Here is a 19,828-nt window from a genome sequence, read left to right as displayed (position 1 = left end):
CTCCCCAACAGATCCACAGATGATGCAATCTCTATTGAACTCCACACTGCCCTTTCCCACCTGGACAAGAGGAACACCTACGTGAGGATGCTTTTCATTGACGACAGCTCCGAATTCAACGCCATAGACATCACTAAGCTAAGGACCATGGGACTAGACACCTCCCTCTGCAACTGGATCCTGAACTTCCTGACAGACCGCCCCGAGGTGGTGAGGGTAGGCAACAACACGGCCGCCATGCTGACCCTCAACAAAGGAGCCCCTCAGGGGTGCATGCTTAGTCCCCTCCTGTACTCCTTATTCACCCATGACTGTGCTGCCACATAGGACTCCAACACCATCATTAAGTATGCCTGATCACCGACGACGAGACAGCCTATAGGGAGGAGGTCAGAGACTTGACAGTGTTGTGCCAGCACAATAACCTCTCCCTTAACGTCAGCAAGACAGAAGAGCTGATTGTGGACTGCAGGAAACGCAAGGCCACGAAAACCCCCATTCACATCGACAGGACTGTATTGGAGCGGGTCAAGAGCTCCTCAGTGTCGACATCACTAAGAAGCTATCATGATCAACACACACCAACAGTCGTGAAGAGGGCTAGACAACACCTCTTTCCCTTCAGGAGGCTGAATCTGGTTGAATCTGTATTTGAAATTCACTGCTCGATTGGAGGGGCCTTGCAGATAATTGTATGTGTGGGGCGATGAGGTAGACATAAAAAACAATCATGTTAAACACTTATTACACACAGTGAGACCATGAAACTTATTGTGACTTGATAAGCACATTTACACTCCTGAACGTATTTAGGCTTGCCATAACAAAACAGATTAAATACTTATTGACTGAAGACATTTCAGCTCTTCATTTTTAACTAATTAGTCAAAAAAAACATTATTCCACTTTGACATTATGGGGTATTGTGTGTAGGCCAGTAACCAGTGGCCAGTCTCAATTTAATCCATTTTAAATTCAGGCTGTAACACAACACCATGGGGTAGAAGTCAAAGGGTGTGAATCATTTCTGAAGGATCAAATTATATCCAGAGTTTTTCTGGCCATGTGACTTGAGAACAGAATTTTTCTTGGTCAGGTCAAGTGGTACTACCCCTGGACCCATTTATACCATTCATAGAGGTGTTACCATTATCTCACAACCAGGGTGGGGGGAAATGAACTTGTTGGTCCACCAGCCACGTAAATAAATGTAAAAAATTCAAATCTACCAGCCGCTCAGATGTTTTACCAGACAAAATATTTTTCCCGCCATTTTTACAACAAAACTCACAAATAACAGATGGCATGCTTAGTAATGTTTCTAAAACAAGGAACGTATTACTATTAAGAAACTAATGTGGTATATCGCTCAATATTCTATTTCCTTTTTTGTGACCCAAATCTTTCAACGAATGTATGTTCAAATAAATAATTTAGATACAATAGTAAAAAGTAAAAACAGATAAACAGAGTCATACGGATGATTTATTATTGTTATTATTTGTTCAGGGCTCTGACGCATACTTGTATTACAAGGAGTACATCCATTGATATAATGTAGGAGCACAATGGAATTATTTGAGTGTTTTAAGGATAAGAAATAACTCAAAGTTGATGAATGAAAAGTTTTTGAACTGTTCCATGCTCAATCAAACACAATTTACCCCAAAATAGTTTAGTCATGAGGTGAGACAAAAATGTTCTGCTGCACCTTTAAGGGGCGGGCTATTACCGTGGTAAAAATGTTCTGCTGCACCTTTAAGGGGCGGGCCATTACCGTGGTAATAATGTTCTGCTGTCCCTTTAAGGGGCGGGCTATTACCGTGGTAAAAATGTTCTGCTGCACCTTTAAGGGGCGGGCCATTACCGTGGTAAAAATGTTCTGCTGCACCTTTAAGGGGAGGGCCATTAGCCGTGGTAATAATGTTCTGCTGTCCCTTTAAGGGGCAGGCCATTACCGTGGTAATAATGTTCTGCTGCCCCTTTAAGGGGCGGGCCATTACCGTGGTAAAGACACTCAGTGTCTGTCAGAGATCATCTCCATGTCTGCGCTACCAGAAGACAGTTGCAGCAAACACAAACGTATATTGAAAAACAACTAAGTATGTGAACAAAACGATGTAACTAGCCAAGAAACAACAAGACAAAAAGTCACACTTTGGTAGCCTTTCAGGTCAAGTCAACCAACTTCTACATTTGGGCTTTTCGATTGGGGATAAAAATTTAAAAAAGTGTTCCCAAATGCTGTGTGGCCAACGTGACAGGTGAAATAGACATCCTTACCCGGCAATGCCAAAATATACCCCCATTTGGCAGGTGGCGGGTGTTGTCTTTCCACCCTACTCACAACGGTGTCTTTTAACTACATTTTGCTTTACTAAGCAGACCATCATAATGTAGTTAAGGGGTCCTCTACCTCAGATGTCTGATGATGGTGGTGGCCACACACAGGAACTGGCTGATGAGGGGTAGAGGGAGAACCTTTGGAGTGCTGTGTCCCTGGGGTTTGTCCTCCTTGGCCGTGGAGGAAGAGGATGAGGAAGAGGAGGCTCCTTCACCACGGGTCTCCTTCTGGCCCAGGTTGGTGAACCACAGCACATGGAGCAGCTCCACCACAGCACTCAGCAGACCCTGGTCTACATGTCTGGAGGAGAGAAGAGGGGTTTGATTCTACAGCAGTCCTGGTACTGTTTTAACTCTGTTGGATTCTTCTCTAATGACGCCCTCCCCCTCCCCCGGAGCACACTGAGCCCCCTCACACACTGACCCCCCCCCCTCAGAGCACACTGACCACCACCCCCCTCAGAGCACACTGACCACCACCCCCCACCCCCCAGAGCACACTGACCACCACCCTGACCCCCCAGACCACACTGGCCCCCACCCCCAGAGCACACTACCCCCCACACTCCCCCCCGGAGCACACCAACCCCTACCCCCCCCCCAGAGCACACTAACCCCCACCCCCAGAGCCCCCCCCCCGGAGCACACTGACCCTCCCCCCCGGAGCACACTGACCCCCCCCGTGAAGGCAACTTTTTTGTTATTGTTGTTTAAAATAAATAAATTCACATCAGAACCAGCATGTCTGGCTAGATGATTTAAATAGTAAAGACGAAATCCAAACAGTATATCTCACCTCCTCTCCAGCAGCTGCAGAATCCAGGTGAGGAGCCCGTGACCCTTGGTCAGGTTGTAGGCTGCTTTGGTCACACGACCAGCCTGGTGCAGGACTCTCACTATCAGAGTCTGGTAGAGAACGTCAAACACAGGAGGAGAGACAACGGTCATGTACATCAACATATGATAACATTGTACTTTATTGAAATACTGTGTATTTAAACATGGGAGGAATCAGTATATGTCCAAAACATAAAGTGTTGGACATATAAACGTAAATGAATACGTGCCGATTGATTCAGAAGACACTAACTTGTAAATGCCGTGTGAGTTTAGTTCAACTGTCCTACCAATCAGAACCCAAAATATCAGCTGGTTTTACGCCGATGTTTGTAAACAAAGTAAATGTAAACATAGCCTCATAACATGGTTGAAACTATAAATGTTTATATCAGGGATGGTCATTCCTTTGCATCCAAAGCTCTGTCTATGAATTTGAGAGTGGTCACATTTCTCCAGCCCTATCTATCCCTCTTAGCTTTTTACCCAAACAGGCAGGTTTTTACCAAAACAGGGGCGGGGAGTTAGCTTTGTTATTGTTTCTGCTGCTAATTTTGCATTCCAACCAAGGTACATGAACAGAGATGCAAACTGAAAATGACCCCCCACCCCCCCAAAAAAAACAATTCTATACTTCGTGGAAAATGGTTTATTCTTAAGAGAAAGACAAAGCAGCAAGTGTGTGTGTGTGTGTGTGTGTGCGTGCGCCAGCGTTTCCGTTAGCTGGTAATAGCCGGCTTTTGGCCGTAAAAATGTTTTAAAAGCCGATGGATAAAATTGACACCGGCTAATTGCCTGGGTGAAGAAAACAAGAAATATTATTGAGTAATAATGCTTTTTATTCATTACATTTGACTGGTCATGCTTACCAGTCTATGGGTTAATTTGCATAGCCTAGAGGAATTCAATTGGCACGTGTATATTTGTAATATATATAATGTATCACACACTCACAGAATACAGATAGAGCCTTACCATAAAGACATATACTATTGAAACCAGTAGTCTATTGTTTTATAGACATATACTATTGAAACCAGTAGTCTATTGTTTTATACAGACATATACCATTGAAACCAGTAGTCTATTGTTTTATAGACATATACCATTGAAACCAGTAGTCTATTGTTTTATAAAGACATATACCATTGAAACCAGTAGTCTATTTCTTTCATGTTCTACTGGTTTTTAACTTTCTTTCATTGTCCGGTAGCCGACTTGATTTGTACGCATTGCTGTGCTAATAATGTTAAGAAATAGTTCATTAGCATTTTAAGCTAAACGTTCTGAGCACCTTTGGCCAGCTGTGAGTCTTTCTGGGTAAATTTCTAAGAGCTTTCCACACCTGGATTGTGGGACATATGCACATTATTCTTTTCAAAAATTCTTCAAGCTCTGTCAAATTTGTTTTGCCATAGATTTTCAAGTAGATTTAAGTCAAAACTAACTCCGCTACTCAGGAACATTCACTGTCTTCTTGGTAAGCAACTCCAGTGTAGATTTGGCCTTGTGTTTAAGGTTATTGTCCTTCTGAAAGGTGAATTCATCTCCCAGTGTCTGGTGGAAAAGCAGACTCAACCAGGTTTTCCCTCTAGGATGTTGCCTGTCCTTAGCTCCATTCGGTTTATTTTTTATCCTGAAAAACTCCCCAGTCCTTAACGATTACAAGCATACCCATAACATGATGCAGCCACCACTATGCATGTAAACATGGAGAGTGGTACTCAGTAATGTATTGGATTTGCCCCCAACATAACACCTTGTATTCAGGACAAAAAGTGAATTGCTCTGCCACATGTTTTGCAGTATTACTTTAATTCCTTGTTGGTATATATTTATTCTGTACAGGATTCCTTTTTCATTCTGTCATTTAGGTTAGTATTGTGGAGTAACTACAATGTTGTTGATCAATCCTCAGTCTTCTCCTATCACAGTCATCAAACTCCGTAACTGTTTTAAAGACACCATTGGCCTCATGTTGAAATCCCTGAGCGGTTTCCTTCTTCTCCGGCAACTGAGTTAGGAAGGACGCCTGTATCTTTGTAGTGACTGGGTGTATTGATACACCATCCAAAGTGTAGGTGCCCTTCTTTCAAGGTATTGGAAAAACCTCCCTGGTCTTTGTGGTTGAATCTGTGTTTGAAATTCACTGCTCAACTGAGAGTCCTTACAGATAATTGTATGTGTGGGGTACAGAGATGAGGTAGTCATTCAAAAAACATTATGTTAAACACTATTATTGCACACAGAGTGAGTCCATGAAACTTATTACGTGACTTTTTAAAACAAATCTATACTCCTGAACTTTAGGCTTGCCATAACAAAGGTGTTGAATACTTACTGACTCAAAGACATCAGCTTTTCATTAAATAAAAAATAAAAAACGAACATAATTCCACTTTGATATTATGTGGTACTGTGTGTAGCTCAGTAACAACAAATCTACATTGAATCCACTTTAAATTCAGTCTGTAACAAATAAATGTGGGAAACGTCAAGGGGGTGTGAACACTTTCTGAAGGCTCTGTGAAATCAAAATCAAATTTTATTTGCCGAATACAATTTCACCTTACAGTGAAATGCTTACTTACAAGCCCCTTAAGCAACAACGCAGTTTGGCACGGTTGGTTTAGAGCAGAAGAAAATGGCAGCCATCTCTCATTTTAACATGCATTGAACAGACTATTTTTGCTAACAGTGATTGAGTTATATTATTAGCATAAATCATGACTAATCCAATCAAATCATCACTTTAGGAATAGTGATGATTTGATTGGATTAGTCATGATTTATGCTAATAATATAACTAGTAGTCTATATTACATGAGTCTGTAAATATGATGACGCATGGGAATGCTTCATTATAAAAGGTTCATTTTAAAATGTTGAAAACGGACTTCCCCAAACTAGAAACTGACACGCTGCCTATGAAAATGCTGGTGATTTTGCTGTTTGTTACTGGTCTATTATACAGACAACATGATAGTGTCTCTCCTTCTCATTGGTCTATTATACAGACAACATGAGTGTCTCTCCTTCTCATTGGTCTATTATACAGACAACATGATAATGTCTCTCCTTCTCATTGGTCTATTATACAGACAACATGATAGTGTCTCTCCTTCTCATTGGTCTATTATACAGACAAGATAGTGTCTCTCCTTCTCATTGGTCTATTATACAGACAACATGATAGTGTCTCTCCTTCTCATTGGTCTATTATACAGACAACATGATAATGTCTCTCCTTCTCATTGGTCTATTATACAGACAACATGATAATGTCTCTCCTTCTCATTGGTCTATTATACAGACAACATGATAGTGTCTCTCCTTCTCATTGGTCTATTATACAGACAACATGATAATGTCTCTCCTTCTCATTGGTCTATTATACAGACAACATGATAATGTCTCTCCTTCTCATTGGTCTATTATACAGACAACATGATAATGTCTCTCCTTCTCATTGGTCTATTATACAGACAACATGATAGTGTCTCTCCTTCTCATTGGTCTATTATACAGACAACATGATAATGTCTCTCCTTCTCATTGGTCTATTATACAGACAACATGATAATGTCTCTCCTTCTCATTGGTCTATTATACAGACAACATGATAATGTCTCTCCTTCTCATTGGTCTATTATACAGACAACATGATAATGTCTCTCCTTCTCATTGGTCTATTATACAGACAACATGATAATGTCTCTCCTTCTCATTGGTCTATTATACAGACAACATGATAGTGTCTCTCCTTCTCATTGGTCTATTATACAGACAACATGATAATGTCTCTCCTTCTCATTGGTCTATTATACAGACAACATGATAATGTCTCTCCTTCTCATTGGTCTATTATACAGACAACATGATAATGTCTCTCCTTCTCATTGGTCTATTATACAGACAACATGATAATGTCTCTCCTTCTCATTGGTCTATTATACAGACAACATGATAATGTCTCTCCTTCTCATTGGTCTATTATACAGACAACATGATAATGTCTCTCCTTCTCATTGGTCTATTATACAGACAACATGATAATGTCTCTCCTTCTCATTGGTCTATTATACAGACAACATGATAATGTCTCTCCTTCTCATTGGTCTATTATACAGACAACATGATAGTGTCTCTCCTTCTCATTGGTCTATTATACAGACAACATGATAGTGTCTCTCCTCATTGGTCTATTATACAGACATGATAGTGTCTCTCCTTCTCATTGGTCTATTATACAGACAACATGATAATGTCTCTCCTTCTCATTGGTCTATTATACAGACAACATGATAGTGTCTCTCCTTCTCATTGGTCTATTATACAGACATGATAGTGTCTCTCCTTCTCATTGGTCTATTATACAGACAACATGATAGTGTCTCTCCTTCTCATTGGTCTATTATACAGACATGATAGTGTCTCTCCTTCTCATTGGTCTATTATACAGACAACATGATAATGTCTCTCCTTCTCATTGGTCTATTATACAGACAACAATGCCTCTCTCTCAACAATGCCTCTTTCTGTCATTCTGAGCCCCTAATCAGGTTACACAACCAATGCATGTTGGGAAAAACATCAGGTACATTTATAAAAAATGTCCGGTAAATTAAAATGCTGCTGGTCAACTGTGTCTGGCGCCACATTTTCATAATGGAAAACCCTGGCATGTGTGTGTGTGGTTGTGTTGGTACCTGAGTGTGTTGGTCACAGAGTGGGCTGCAACCTGGTGCGTGTGGTTGTGTGTGTGTGTGTGTGTGTGTGTGTGTGTGTGTGTGTGTGGTTGTGTTGTGTACCTGAGTGTGTTGGTCACAGAGTGGGCTGCAACAGAATCCTAGCAGTGTCTGAAAGATCCCCTGTTGGTCCAGCAGATCATAACACTGTCTGTCTTTCAGGCCCTCCTCTAGGACAGACAGAATCCACTCCCTCTCCATTTTGTGCTGAGAGGAGAGACAACATCATATCACGGGACGAGTCACCTCCATACTGATAACATCCACTGGGCTAAACACACAGTATCCAAGTTTACTAACGGGACAAACACCAATCCATTTCCTTTAGACCCGGATGTCTGTCTACTGGGAAACTTTACTGACACCAATCTTAGGCAAAGCCGTACTATAAAGCTAACAGAAATATTGCTAGCGATTGCCAAGAAATGTATTGCCTTGAAATGTAAATGGGATTCCTCCCTGCCAGTTGCAATGTGGCTATCGGAAGTTAATAGTTGTATCCCTTTGGCGAAAATCACTTACTGCTTGAGGAATAAGTTAAAGACATTTTACAGAATTTGGCAACGTTTTATTGACTGTATGGAGAATCTCCCCCCACATCTCATTGATTGAATCTCTATATAATCCTCACATAATGTTTCACACGTAATGTATAATATGTAGCCTACGGCAGGTGATCCAATGTCTCGTTATTTTTATTATTGTATGTTTGTATATTAGAATTATAATTATTTTTTTGTTACGCTCGTCTGTTACTGTCACTTTGTCCTATCGTTGTCTAATATCTTTTCACTTTTGTTTTGAATGTTCTAAATTGGGAAAATGCAAAAATTAAATATTTTAAATAAAAATGTTTAAAAATAAACCAATCCAAATTGATTGAGTAATTTCTCAGACAACTATTTCATTTATCAGAGTAAAACCTATTAGAATACTGTCAGTTAAATAGGACTAAAGGACAACCTATTAGAATACTGTCAGTTACATAGGACTAAAGGACAACCTATTAGAATACTGTCAGTTACATAGGACTAAAGGACAACCTATTAGAATACTGTCAGTTACATAGGACTAAAGGACAACCTATTAGAATACTGTCAGTTACATAGGACTAAAGGACAACCTATTAGAATACTGTCAGTTACATAGGACTAAAGGACAACCTATTAGAATACTGTCAGTTAAATAGGACTAAAGGACAACCTATTAGAATACTGTCAGTTACATAGGACTAAAGTAATACCTCGAGTAAGACTAACACTATACCACTGTAATACTGACACTATACTACTGTAATACTATACCACTGTAATACTGACACTATACTGCTGTAATACTATACTACTGTAATACTGACACTATACTACTGTAACACTATACTACTGTAATACTGACACTATACTACTGTAATCTATACCACTGTAATACTGACACTACACTACTGTAACACTATACTACTGCAATACTGACACTATACTACTGTAATACTGACACTATACTACTGTAATACTATACCACTGTAATACTACTGTAATACCATGCTACTGTAATACTGACACTATACTACTGTAACACTGACACTATACTACTGTAACACTATACTACTATAACACTATACTACTGTAATATTATAATCCTGTACTATTGTACTACTGTAATACTATACTACTGTAATTCTATACTACTGTAATACTGACACTATACTACTGTAACACTATACTACTATAATACTATACTACTGTACTACTGTAATAATGTAATACTGTACTACTGTAATTCTATACTACTGTAATACTGTAATACTATACTACTGTACTACTGTAATTCTATACTACTGTAATTCTATACTACTGTAATACTATACTACTGTAATACTGTAATTCTATACTGCTGTAATACTGTACTACTATACTACTGTAATACTTTAATACTGTACTACTGTAATACTATACTACTGTAATACTGTACTGCTGTAATACTATATTACTGTACTACTGTAATTCTATACTACTGTAATACTATATTACTATACTACTGTAATTCTATACTACTGTAATACTGACACTATACTACTGTAATTCTATACTACTGTACTACTGTAATACTGACACTATACTACTGTAATTCTATACTACTGTAATACTGACACTATACTACTGTAATTCTATACTACTGTAATACTGACACTATACTACTGTAATTCTATACTACTGTAATACTTTACCTCCATGTCACAGCTGTAGAACAGTTTGAAGAACTCTGGAACCCTTCTGAAGTCCAGACACTGATGGGAGAGCAGGAACCGGTTCACCACCACGTACATGTGCTCCTCTGGTTTCAGCATCTGCCGGGCCACCTTAGTGATGTACGTGGTCAGTACGAAGGGCATCCTGAGGTTCTGCTGTCGGATCCCATTCTTTACCATGTCCAGCAGGTACAGCAGCTGGGACAGACACACACACACACACACACACACACACACACACACACACACACACACACACACACACACACACAGAGAGACCTGGTTAAAACACAACATTACCACTCATGTACAAGGCCATGTCTGTGTCTGAAATGACTGTCTTTTCCCAATATATACTGAGTCTACAAAACATTAGGAACACCTGCTCTTTCCATGACAAAGACTGACCAGGTGAATCCAGGTGAAAGATATGATCCCCTTATTGATGTCACCTGTTAAATCCACTTCAAATCAGTGTAGATGAAGAGGAGACGACAGGTGGTTAAAGAAGGATTTTTAAGCCTTGAGACAATTGAGACATGGATTGTGTATGTGTGCCTTTGAGGGTGAATGGGCAAGACAAAATATTGAAGTTCCTTTGAACAGGGTATGGTAGTAGGTGCCAGGCGCACCGGTTTGTGTCAAGAACTGCAACGCTGCTGGTTTTTTTCACGCGCAACATTTTCCCGTGTGTGTCAAATAAGGTCCACCACCTGAAGGACATCCAGTCAACTAGACAACTGTGGGAAGCATTGGAGTCAACATGGGCCAGCATCCCTGTGGAACGCTTTAGACACCTTGTAGAGTCAACATGGGCCAGCATCCCTGTGGAACGCTTTAAACACCTTGTGGAGTCAACATGGGCCAGCATCCCTGTGGAACGCTTTAGACACCTTGTAGAGTCAACATGGGCCAGCATCCCTGTGGAACGCTTTCAACACCTTGTAGAGTCAACATGGGCCAGCATCCCTGGGGAACGCTTTCAACACCTTGTAGAGTCAACATGGACCAGCATCCCTGTGGAACGCATCCCTTCAACACCTTGTGGAGTCAACATGGACCAGCATCCCTGTGGAACGCTTTGGACACCTTGTAGAGTCAACATGGACCAGCATCCCTGTGGAACGCTTTAGACACCTTGTAGAGTCAACATGGGCCAGCATCCCTGTGGAATGCTTTAGACACCATGTAGAGTCAACATGGGCCAGCATCCCTGTGGAATGCTTTAGACACCTTGTAGAGTCAACATGGGCCAGCATCCCTGTGGAAACGCTTTCGACACCTTGTAGAGTCAACATGGGCCAGCATCCCTGTGGAAACGCTTTCCACACCTTGTAGAGTCAACATGGGCCAGCATCCCTGTGGAACGCTTTCAACACCTTGTAGAGTCAACATGGGGTCAGCATCCCTGTGGAACGCTTTAGACACCTTGTAGAGTCAATATGGGCCAGCATCCCTGTGGAACGCTTTAGACACCTTGTAGAGTCAACATGGGCCAGCATCCCTGTGGAACGCTTTAGACACCTTGTAGAGTCAGCATCCCTGTGGAACGCTTTAGGCACCTTGTGGAGTCAACATGGACCAGCATCCCTGTGGAACGCTTTCAACACCTTGTGGAGTCAACATGGACCAGCATCCCTGTGGAACGCTTTCAACACCTTGTAGAGTCAACATGCAGCATCCCTTGGACACCTTGTAGAGTCAACATGGACCAGCATCCCTGTGGAACGCTTTAGACACCTTGTAGAGTCAACATGGGCCAGCATCCCTGTGGAATGCTTTAGACACCATGTAGAGTCAACATGGGCCAGCATCCCTGTGGAATGCTTTCAACACCTTGTAGAGTCAACATGGGCCAGCATCCCTGTGGAACGCTTTCAACACCTTGTGGAGTCAACATGGGCCAGCATCCCCGGGGAACGCTTTCAACACCTTGTAGAGTCAACATGGGCCAGCATCCCTGTGGAACGCTTTCAACACCTTGAAGAGTCAACATGGACCAGCATCCCTGTGGAACGCTTTAGACACCTTGTGGAGTCAACATGGGCCAGCATCCCTGTGGAACACTTTCAACACCTTGTGGAGTCAACATGGGCCAGCATCCCTGTGGAACGCTTTAGACACCTTGTAGAGTCAACATGGGCCAGCATCCCTGGGAACGCTTTCAACACCTTGTAGAGTCAACATGGGCCAGCATCCCTGTGGAACGCTTTCAACACCTTGTGGAGTCAACATGGACCAGCATCCCTGTGGAACCCTTTCAACACCTTGTAGAGTCAACATGGGCCAGCATCCCTGTGGAACGCTTTAGACACCTTGTAGAGTCAACATGGGCCAGCATCCCTGTGGAACGCTTTAGACACCTTGTAGAGTCAACATGGGGCCAGCATCCCTGTGGAATGCTTTCCACACCTTGTAGAGTCAACATGGGCCAGCATCCCTGAGGAACGCTTTCAACACCTTGTAGAGTCAACATGGGCCAGCATCCCTGTGGAACGCTTTCAACACCTTGTAGAGTCAACATGGACCAGCATCCCTGTGGAACCCTTTCAACACCTTGTAGAGTCAACATGGACCAGCATCCCTGTGGAAAGCTTTAACACCTTGTAGAGTCAACATGGGCCAGCATCCCTGTGGAACGCTTTAACACCTTGTAGAGTCAACATGGACCAGCATCCCTGTGGAACCCTTTCAACACCTTGTAGAGTCAACATGGACCAGCATCCCTGTGGAACGCTTTAGACACCTTGTAGAGTCAACATGGGCCAGCATCCCTGTGGAACGCTTTAGACACCCTGTAGAGTCAACATGGGCCAGCATCCCTGTGGAACGCTTTAGACACCTTGTAGAGTCAACATGGGCCAGCATCCCTGTGGAACGCTTTAGACACCTTGTAGAGTTCATGACCCTGACTGTTCTGAGGGTAGAAGGGGGTGCAACTCAATATCAGGAAGGTGTTCCTAATGTTTTGTACACTCAGTACATCTCACCATCGCTCTCACATGAGATGAACTGCAAATGATGAGAGACCAGTGTGTGTGTGTGTGTGTGTTCGTGTTCGTGCGTACGTACGTATTTGCGTGTAGATGCATGTGTGTGTGAGCCTGATTGTGTGTGTGTGTGTGTGTGTGTGTGTGTGTGTGTATGTGTGAGCCTGATTGTGGGTGTGTGTGTGTGTGTATGTGTGAGCCTGATTGTGTTTGTGTGCGTGTGTATGTACCTGTCTCTTCTCTCTGAAGCGAGCAGCCTCCAGATGATGGTGGTATGAAGCCAGGACCTGATAGGCCGCTGCCCTCAGCTTGGGGTCGTAACTACTCAGGGACACCATCGTCACACCAAGGCCGTGACTCGACACAAACTTCAGACAGTCGATCACAGACTCTGTCACAGGACAGGAAGGACAGGAAGTTTGGTTTAGCAAGAAGACTGTGCAGTAACAACGCCATTGGTTCAACGTCACAGCGTGTATTTAGAGGTCCCATAATCAGGGATGTATTGATTAACAAAAAAATAAAAAATAAAAGTGGTTTCACAAACAATATTGGCGCTAAATAAGCGAGGAACACATTTTTAGTCTGGCAGACTAGTGGTTAGAGCGTTGGACTAGTAACCGGAAGGCTGCAAGTTCAAATCCCCAAGGTGACAAGGTACAAATCTGTCGTTCTGCCCTTGAACAGGCAGTTAACCCACTGTTCCTAGACCAGTTAACCCGCTGTTCCTAGACCAGTTAACCCACTGTTCCTAGACCAGTTAACCCACTGTTCCTAGACCAGTTAACCCACTGTTCCTAGACCAGTTAACCCACTGTTCCTAGACCAGTTAACCCCACTGTTCCTAGACCAGTTAACCCCACTGTTCCTAGACCAGTTAACCCACTGTTCCTAGACCAGTTAACCCACTGTCCCTAGACCAGTTAACCCACTGTCCCTAGACCAGTTAACCCACTGTCCCTAGACCAGTTAACCCACTGTTCCTAGACCAGTTAACCCACTGTTCCTAGACCAGTTAACCCACTGTTCCTAGACCAGTTAACCCACTGTTCCTAGACCAGTTAACCCACTGTTCCTAGACCAGTTAACCCACTGTTCCTAGGCCAGTTAACCCACTGTTCCTAGACCAGTTAACCCACTGTTCCTAGGCCAGTTAACCCACTGTTCCTAGACCAGTTAACCCACTGTTCCTAGACCAGTTAACCCACTGTTCCTAGACCAGTTAACCCACTGTTCCTAGACCAGTTAACCCACTGTTCCTAGACCAGTTAACCCCACTGTTCCTAGACCAGTTAACCCACTGTTCCTAGCCCAGTTAACCCACTGTTCCTAGACCAGTTAACCCACTGTTCCTAGACCAGTTAACCCACTGTTCCTAGACCAGTTAACCCACTGTTCCTAGACCAGTTAACCCACTGCTCCTAGACCAGTTAACCCACTGCTCCTAGACCAGTTAACCCACTGTTCCTAGACCAGTTAACCCACTGTTCCTAGACCAGTTAACCCACTGTTCCTAGACCAGTTAACCCACTGTTCCTAGACCAGTTAACCCACTGTTCCTAGACCAGTTAACCCACTGTTCCTAGGCCGTCATTGTAAAATAAGAATGTGTTCTTACCTGACTTGTCTAGTTAAATAAAGGTAAAATAAAATTAAACTTCAATGTTCTTTAGTATTATTTTTGATAAATGTATTTTTAAATGTGTAAATTCTTCTTTTTAAGTCTCACCATCTTTTGACTGTGTCAAATGTCTCAGAAAAGTGTGTTATTTAAAATGCTTGGATGTTTAAAACGCTTGGAGGTGTTTGGTCATTGGTAGTAGTCACCTGGCTGAAGCATGGCGCTGAAGAGAGGCAGGAGGAAACAAGGGTCGTACACACTCCCAAGATCCTTCACTTCCTCATCTTTGAAAATCAGCTCTTTACCCTCCTGTTGAAGGAAAGATGAGTGGAGTGTCATATCACATAGACATCTTATCGTTACACCACATGAACAGGGCCAAGAGTTTTCCCAGAATACATCAAACAGGAAGCAATCTGGGGACTAGTTAGTCTAGTTATAGTCTAATTAAAAAAGGTCCAGAGTCCTTTCTTTGTCAGGTCACACATATTCAGGAAATACTCCAGTATCTAAACATGATGTGTGTGTGTGTGTGTGTTACCTGTAGGATGATCCTGCGTTGCAGGGGGAAGTGAGTGATGGTGTTGATCATGGTGTCTGGGCTGAGCAGAGCCAGCAGGTCCTCAGAGCTGGGTTGCTGCCACAAGGAAACGCCCAGGCTTCTCCGGGCCTTATGGTGCTCCACCGCCGCTGGGCCCCAAAGCATGCACCTGCAGGTCACACACACACACACACACACATCAGTGTAATAGCACGGACGAGCAAACACACACAACTTATTGAGATGAAAGATAATTAAAAATGAATGAACTTACTGAAAGTCTACCAGACTGAAGCCGTTTCGTTCGTACTCCTGCAGCAGCAGTAACAGATTCTGATCTGCACAGAAAAGACGTGTCAGCCGACTGTAGAACAGAAGACATTTAAAAGCACACAGAAGGAACAGCTCTGTTACCTGTAGTACTGAGAGTAGCGCCGTACCCTCCCAGTAGGACTACGAAGTGGCTGCTGCTACAGACAGCAGGACTTCTCTTCACTAGGCTGAGCAGGAGAGAGACCAGGGCCTCTGGAAGAGAGAGCAGACAGAGAACTGTGTGTTAACTAGTGTTTAGTGTGTTACATAGTGTTCAGTGTGTTACATAGTGTTCAGTGTGTTACATAGTGTTCAGTGTGTTACATAGTGTTCAGTGTGTTACATAGTGTTCAGTGTGTTACATAGTGTTCAGTGTGTTACATAGTGTTCAGTGTGTTACATAGTGTTCAGTGTGTTACATAGTGTTCAGTGTGTTACATAGTGTTCAGTGTGTTACATAGTGTTCAGTGTGTTACATAGTGTACAGTGTGTTACATAGTGTCTAGTGTGTTACATACAGTGTTCAGTGTGTTACACAGTGCGTTACATATACCTGACCATTATAGTTGTATCGGTATGGATCTGGAAGTGAACGGAGAAAACGAGGGGGTATATGCACATCCCCCCAAGATAACCGTTCTGGGCAACCCCCCAAGATAACCGGTGCTGGGCAACCCCCCACCCAAGATAACCGGTGCTGGGCAAACCCCCCGGGGTAGCTGGTGCTGGGCAACCCTCCCTCCCCCAGGTAGCTGAGATAAATAATTCTGGGACCAGCAAACTTCTGATCTGGACGTGCTGTTAGAAAAAGAACATACAGAGAACAACAAAATGGCCCCCAACTCTGTACCTTTAACCTGTGTGTTCCCACTAAGGTCCTGTTCTGGACCTTTAACCTGTGTGTTCCCACTAAGGTCCTCCTCGTCTCCCAGCATGATGGGTAGAAACAGGGAGTGGCTGGAGGCCATCATGTGGATGGTAGGTAGAGGAACCAGGTCTTTAGGTCCTTCACTACCGCCATACATCAGATCCAACATCCTGTTTAGGGTGCTCAGGAAGTTAGGGTCTCTGTAGCGACACCTGGGAAGGAAAAGATTCTCCATAAACACGAGACATGAATATGTCAAGAGGAAAATACATCTCAGACTAACCTGGAGAAATGAAAGGTTAGATAAATCACATGACCCCCGACAGTCCCCCTGACAGACCCCCCAACAGACCCGACAGACCCCCGACAGTCCCCCTGACAGACCCGACAGACCCCCTGACAGACCTGACAAATCCCCCTGACAGACCCGACAGACCCCCCTGACAGACCCGACAAACCTCCCTGACAGACCCCCTGACAGACCCCCCGACAGACCCCCTGACAGACCCCCTCGACAGACCCCCCTGATAGACCCCCCTGACAGACCCCCTGACAGACCCCCCGACAGACCCCCTGACAGACCCCCTGACAGACCCCCTCGACAGACCCCCCTGATAGACCCCCTGACAGACCCCCCCCCTGACAGACCCCCTGACAGACCCCCCTGACAGACCCCCTGACAGACCCCCCTGACAGACATGATATACATTTATATTCAACAGAAGAGTTGTGTCTGAATAAAGGATCAGAACTTACTTCAGTCCAGCCTTGACAAAGCTGTTCCATTCTGCTGCTGTGATGTCTTCTGGAAAAGTCTGAGGGGGGAAAAAATATAAAAGTTTGTTTCTGAGTTACCAATGTAGTCCCGCGTGGCTCAGTTGGTAGAGCATGGCACTTGTAACGCGAAAGGTTGTGGGTTCGATTCCCACAAGGGGACCAGTACGAAAAACACATGTACTCACGACTGTAAGTCGCTCTGGATAAGAGCATCTGCTAAATGACTCAAATGTAAATGTACAACAATACCAACGTAATTTAAGTTGACATATCAACTGAAAACATCTCATGACCTCTGGTCAACAGGAGCGCATTTATATAAGGAATAGAGAGTCATTTGGGATGCGGACAACAGGTGATAGACTGTGGACCCACCAGCAGTACAGTCAGTCTATTCAGTATGCTGTCCTCCTGTGTGAGTGGTGCCGTGTTCTGGTCTCTGTTGTGACCGTAGGAAGAGCTCAGCCACCGGAGGGCAGCAGAGAGCACCGAAGTCCTCCACAACTCTAGCTCCTCGGGACAGACAGACAGCACAGCACTGATGGGGTCCACCAGCTGCCATCTGAAGGGAGGGACAGAGAGAAAAGAAATACACGTTGTTGATACATGGTCCCCTGTAAACCTTAGTAGATGTGTGTTTAACCGAAATAGGCTGACTTCCTAATAAATGGCACTGGAGGGGATGACCAACAGGCTCTGCTTCGAGGGGTGGTGCCTGCAGCCGCAGAACCTGGAGACACTGACATTCCTACCGCTGGTCAACAGTTACCTGCAGACTGCAGTCAGAGAGGACCCCGCCAGGCCTAAAGAAGGTAGGTGGTTGTGGTCTCGTCTGCTGTGTCAAACTCATTGTTACTGTATTTATGTTAGACTGGCAGCTGTCAAGGGGGTCTTTCTGTCAGGGGGGGTCTGTCAGGGGGCTATACAACCATGCTATATTTGTTTTTTCCCCCGTCTATAACTTATTTTATACATAAATGTTGCTGCTACTGTGTCTCTTATGACCAAAAAGAGCTTCTCATCTCGAACGAAGATTACATTTTCAACCTCTCCCTGACCGAGTCAGTAATAAATACATGTTTCTAACAGACCATCATAGTCCCTGAGCCCAAGGAAGCGAAGGTAACCTGCCTAAATGACTACCGCCTTGTAGCACACTCACGTCGGTGGCCATGAAGAGCTTTGAAAGGCTGGTCATGGCTCACAACACCATAATCCCGGAAACCGAAGACCCACTTCAATTTGCATACCGCCCCAACAGATCCACAGATGACGCAATCTCAATCGCACTCCACACTGCCCTTTCCCACCTGGACAAAAGGAACACCTATGTGAGAATGCTGTTCATTGACTACAGCTCAGCGTTCAACACCATAGTGCCCTCAAAGCTCATCACTAAGATAAGGACCCTGGGACTAAACCACTCTCTCTGCAACTGGATCCTGGACTTCATGACGGGTCGCCCCCAGGTGGTGAGAGTAGGCAACAACACATCTGCCACGCTGATCCGAGGGATGGTGCCCCTCAGGGGTGGGTGCTCAGACCCCTCCTGTATTCCCTGTTCACCCATGGCTGCGTGGCCAAACACGACTCCAACACCATCATTAAGTTTGCTGACGACACAACAGTGGTAGGCCTGAGCACCGACAATGACGAGACAGCCTATAGGGAGGAGGTCAGAGACCTGGCAGTGTGGTGCCAGGACAACAACCTCTCCTACAACGTTGAGGCAGCCTATAGGGAGGAGGTCAGAGACCTGGCAGTGTGGTGCCAGGACAACAACCTCTCCCTCAACGTGATCAAGACAAATTAGCTGATCATGAACTACAGGAAAAGGTGGGCCTGAAAAGGCCCCCATTAAAATCAACAGGGCTGTAGTGGAGCGGGTCGTGAGTTTCAAGTTTCTGGTGTCCTCATCACCAACAAACTAGAATGGTCCAAACACACCAAGACAGTTGTGAAGAGGGCACGACAACACCTATTCCCCTTCAGGAGACCAGGCTCCCAGATCCTAAAAATGTTCAACGGATGCACCATCTGATTGCATCACTGCCTGGTATGGCAACTGCTCTGCATCCGACCGCAAGGCGCAACATAGGGTAGTGCGAACGGCCCAGTACATCACTGGGGCCAAGCTTCCTGTCATCCAGGACCTAAATACCAGGCGGTGTCAGAGGAAGGCCAAAAAAATTGTCAAAGACCCCAGCCACCACGGTCATAGACTGTTCTCTCTGCTACCGCACGGCAAGCGGTACCGGAGCGCCAAGTCTAGGACCAAGAGGCTCCTTAACAGCTTCTACCCCCCAAGCCATAAGACTGCTGAACAGTTAATCAAATGGCCACCCAGACTATATTCATTGACCGTCCCCTTCGTTTTTACACTGCTGCTACTCACTTTACCCCTCCCTACATGAACATATTACCTAAATTACCTGGACTAACCTGTACCCCTGTATATAGTCTCATTACTAACCTGTACCCCCTGTATATAGTCTCATTACTAACCTGTACCCCCTGTATATAGTCTCATTATTAACCTGTACCCC

The 19,828-nt window shown here is 44.1% G+C and overlaps 1 protein-coding gene across 2 annotated transcripts in view; it reads right to left on the bottom strand.

The window, feature by feature from the left end:
* The window catches only part of urb1 (URB1 ribosome biogenesis homolog), a 53,904-nt gene that overhangs the window by 4,340 nt on the left and 29,736 nt on the right, over window positions 1-19,828 (bottom strand). The window contains exons 24-35 of one of the 2 annotated variants that reach the window (XM_042297716.1): window positions 17,658-17,844; window positions 17,262-17,320; window positions 16,488-16,717; window positions 15,740-15,850; window positions 15,600-15,663; window positions 15,326-15,494; window positions 14,991-15,093; window positions 13,394-13,554; window positions 10,153-10,371; window positions 7,992-8,135; window positions 3,140-3,249; window positions 2,417-2,644 (exon numbers count right to left, since the gene is read on the bottom strand). In XM_042297716.1, coding sequence (XP_042153650.1) covers window positions 2,417-2,644; window positions 3,140-3,249; window positions 7,992-8,135; window positions 10,153-10,371; window positions 13,394-13,554; window positions 14,991-15,093; window positions 15,326-15,494; window positions 15,600-15,663; window positions 15,740-15,850; window positions 16,488-16,717; window positions 17,262-17,320; window positions 17,658-17,844 — 1,785 coding nt within the window. The remainder of the gene's footprint in view (window positions 1-2,416; window positions 2,645-3,139; window positions 3,250-7,991; window positions 8,136-10,152; window positions 10,372-13,393; window positions 13,555-14,990; window positions 15,094-15,325; window positions 15,495-15,599; window positions 15,664-15,739; window positions 15,851-16,487; window positions 16,718-17,261; window positions 17,321-17,657; window positions 17,845-19,828) is intronic. The other variant, XM_042297717.1, reaches the window with a different exon arrangement.

This window comes from Oncorhynchus tshawytscha, linkage group LG14, assembly GCF_018296145.1.
Source record: "Oncorhynchus tshawytscha isolate Ot180627B linkage group LG14, Otsh_v2.0, whole genome shotgun sequence".
In the NCBI taxonomy this organism is placed as follows: domain Eukaryota; kingdom Metazoa; phylum Chordata; class Actinopteri; order Salmoniformes; family Salmonidae; genus Oncorhynchus; species Oncorhynchus tshawytscha.
The sequence above is the reverse complement of the archived record's forward strand: the minus strand, read 5'-3'. Positions and strand labels throughout refer to the sequence as shown.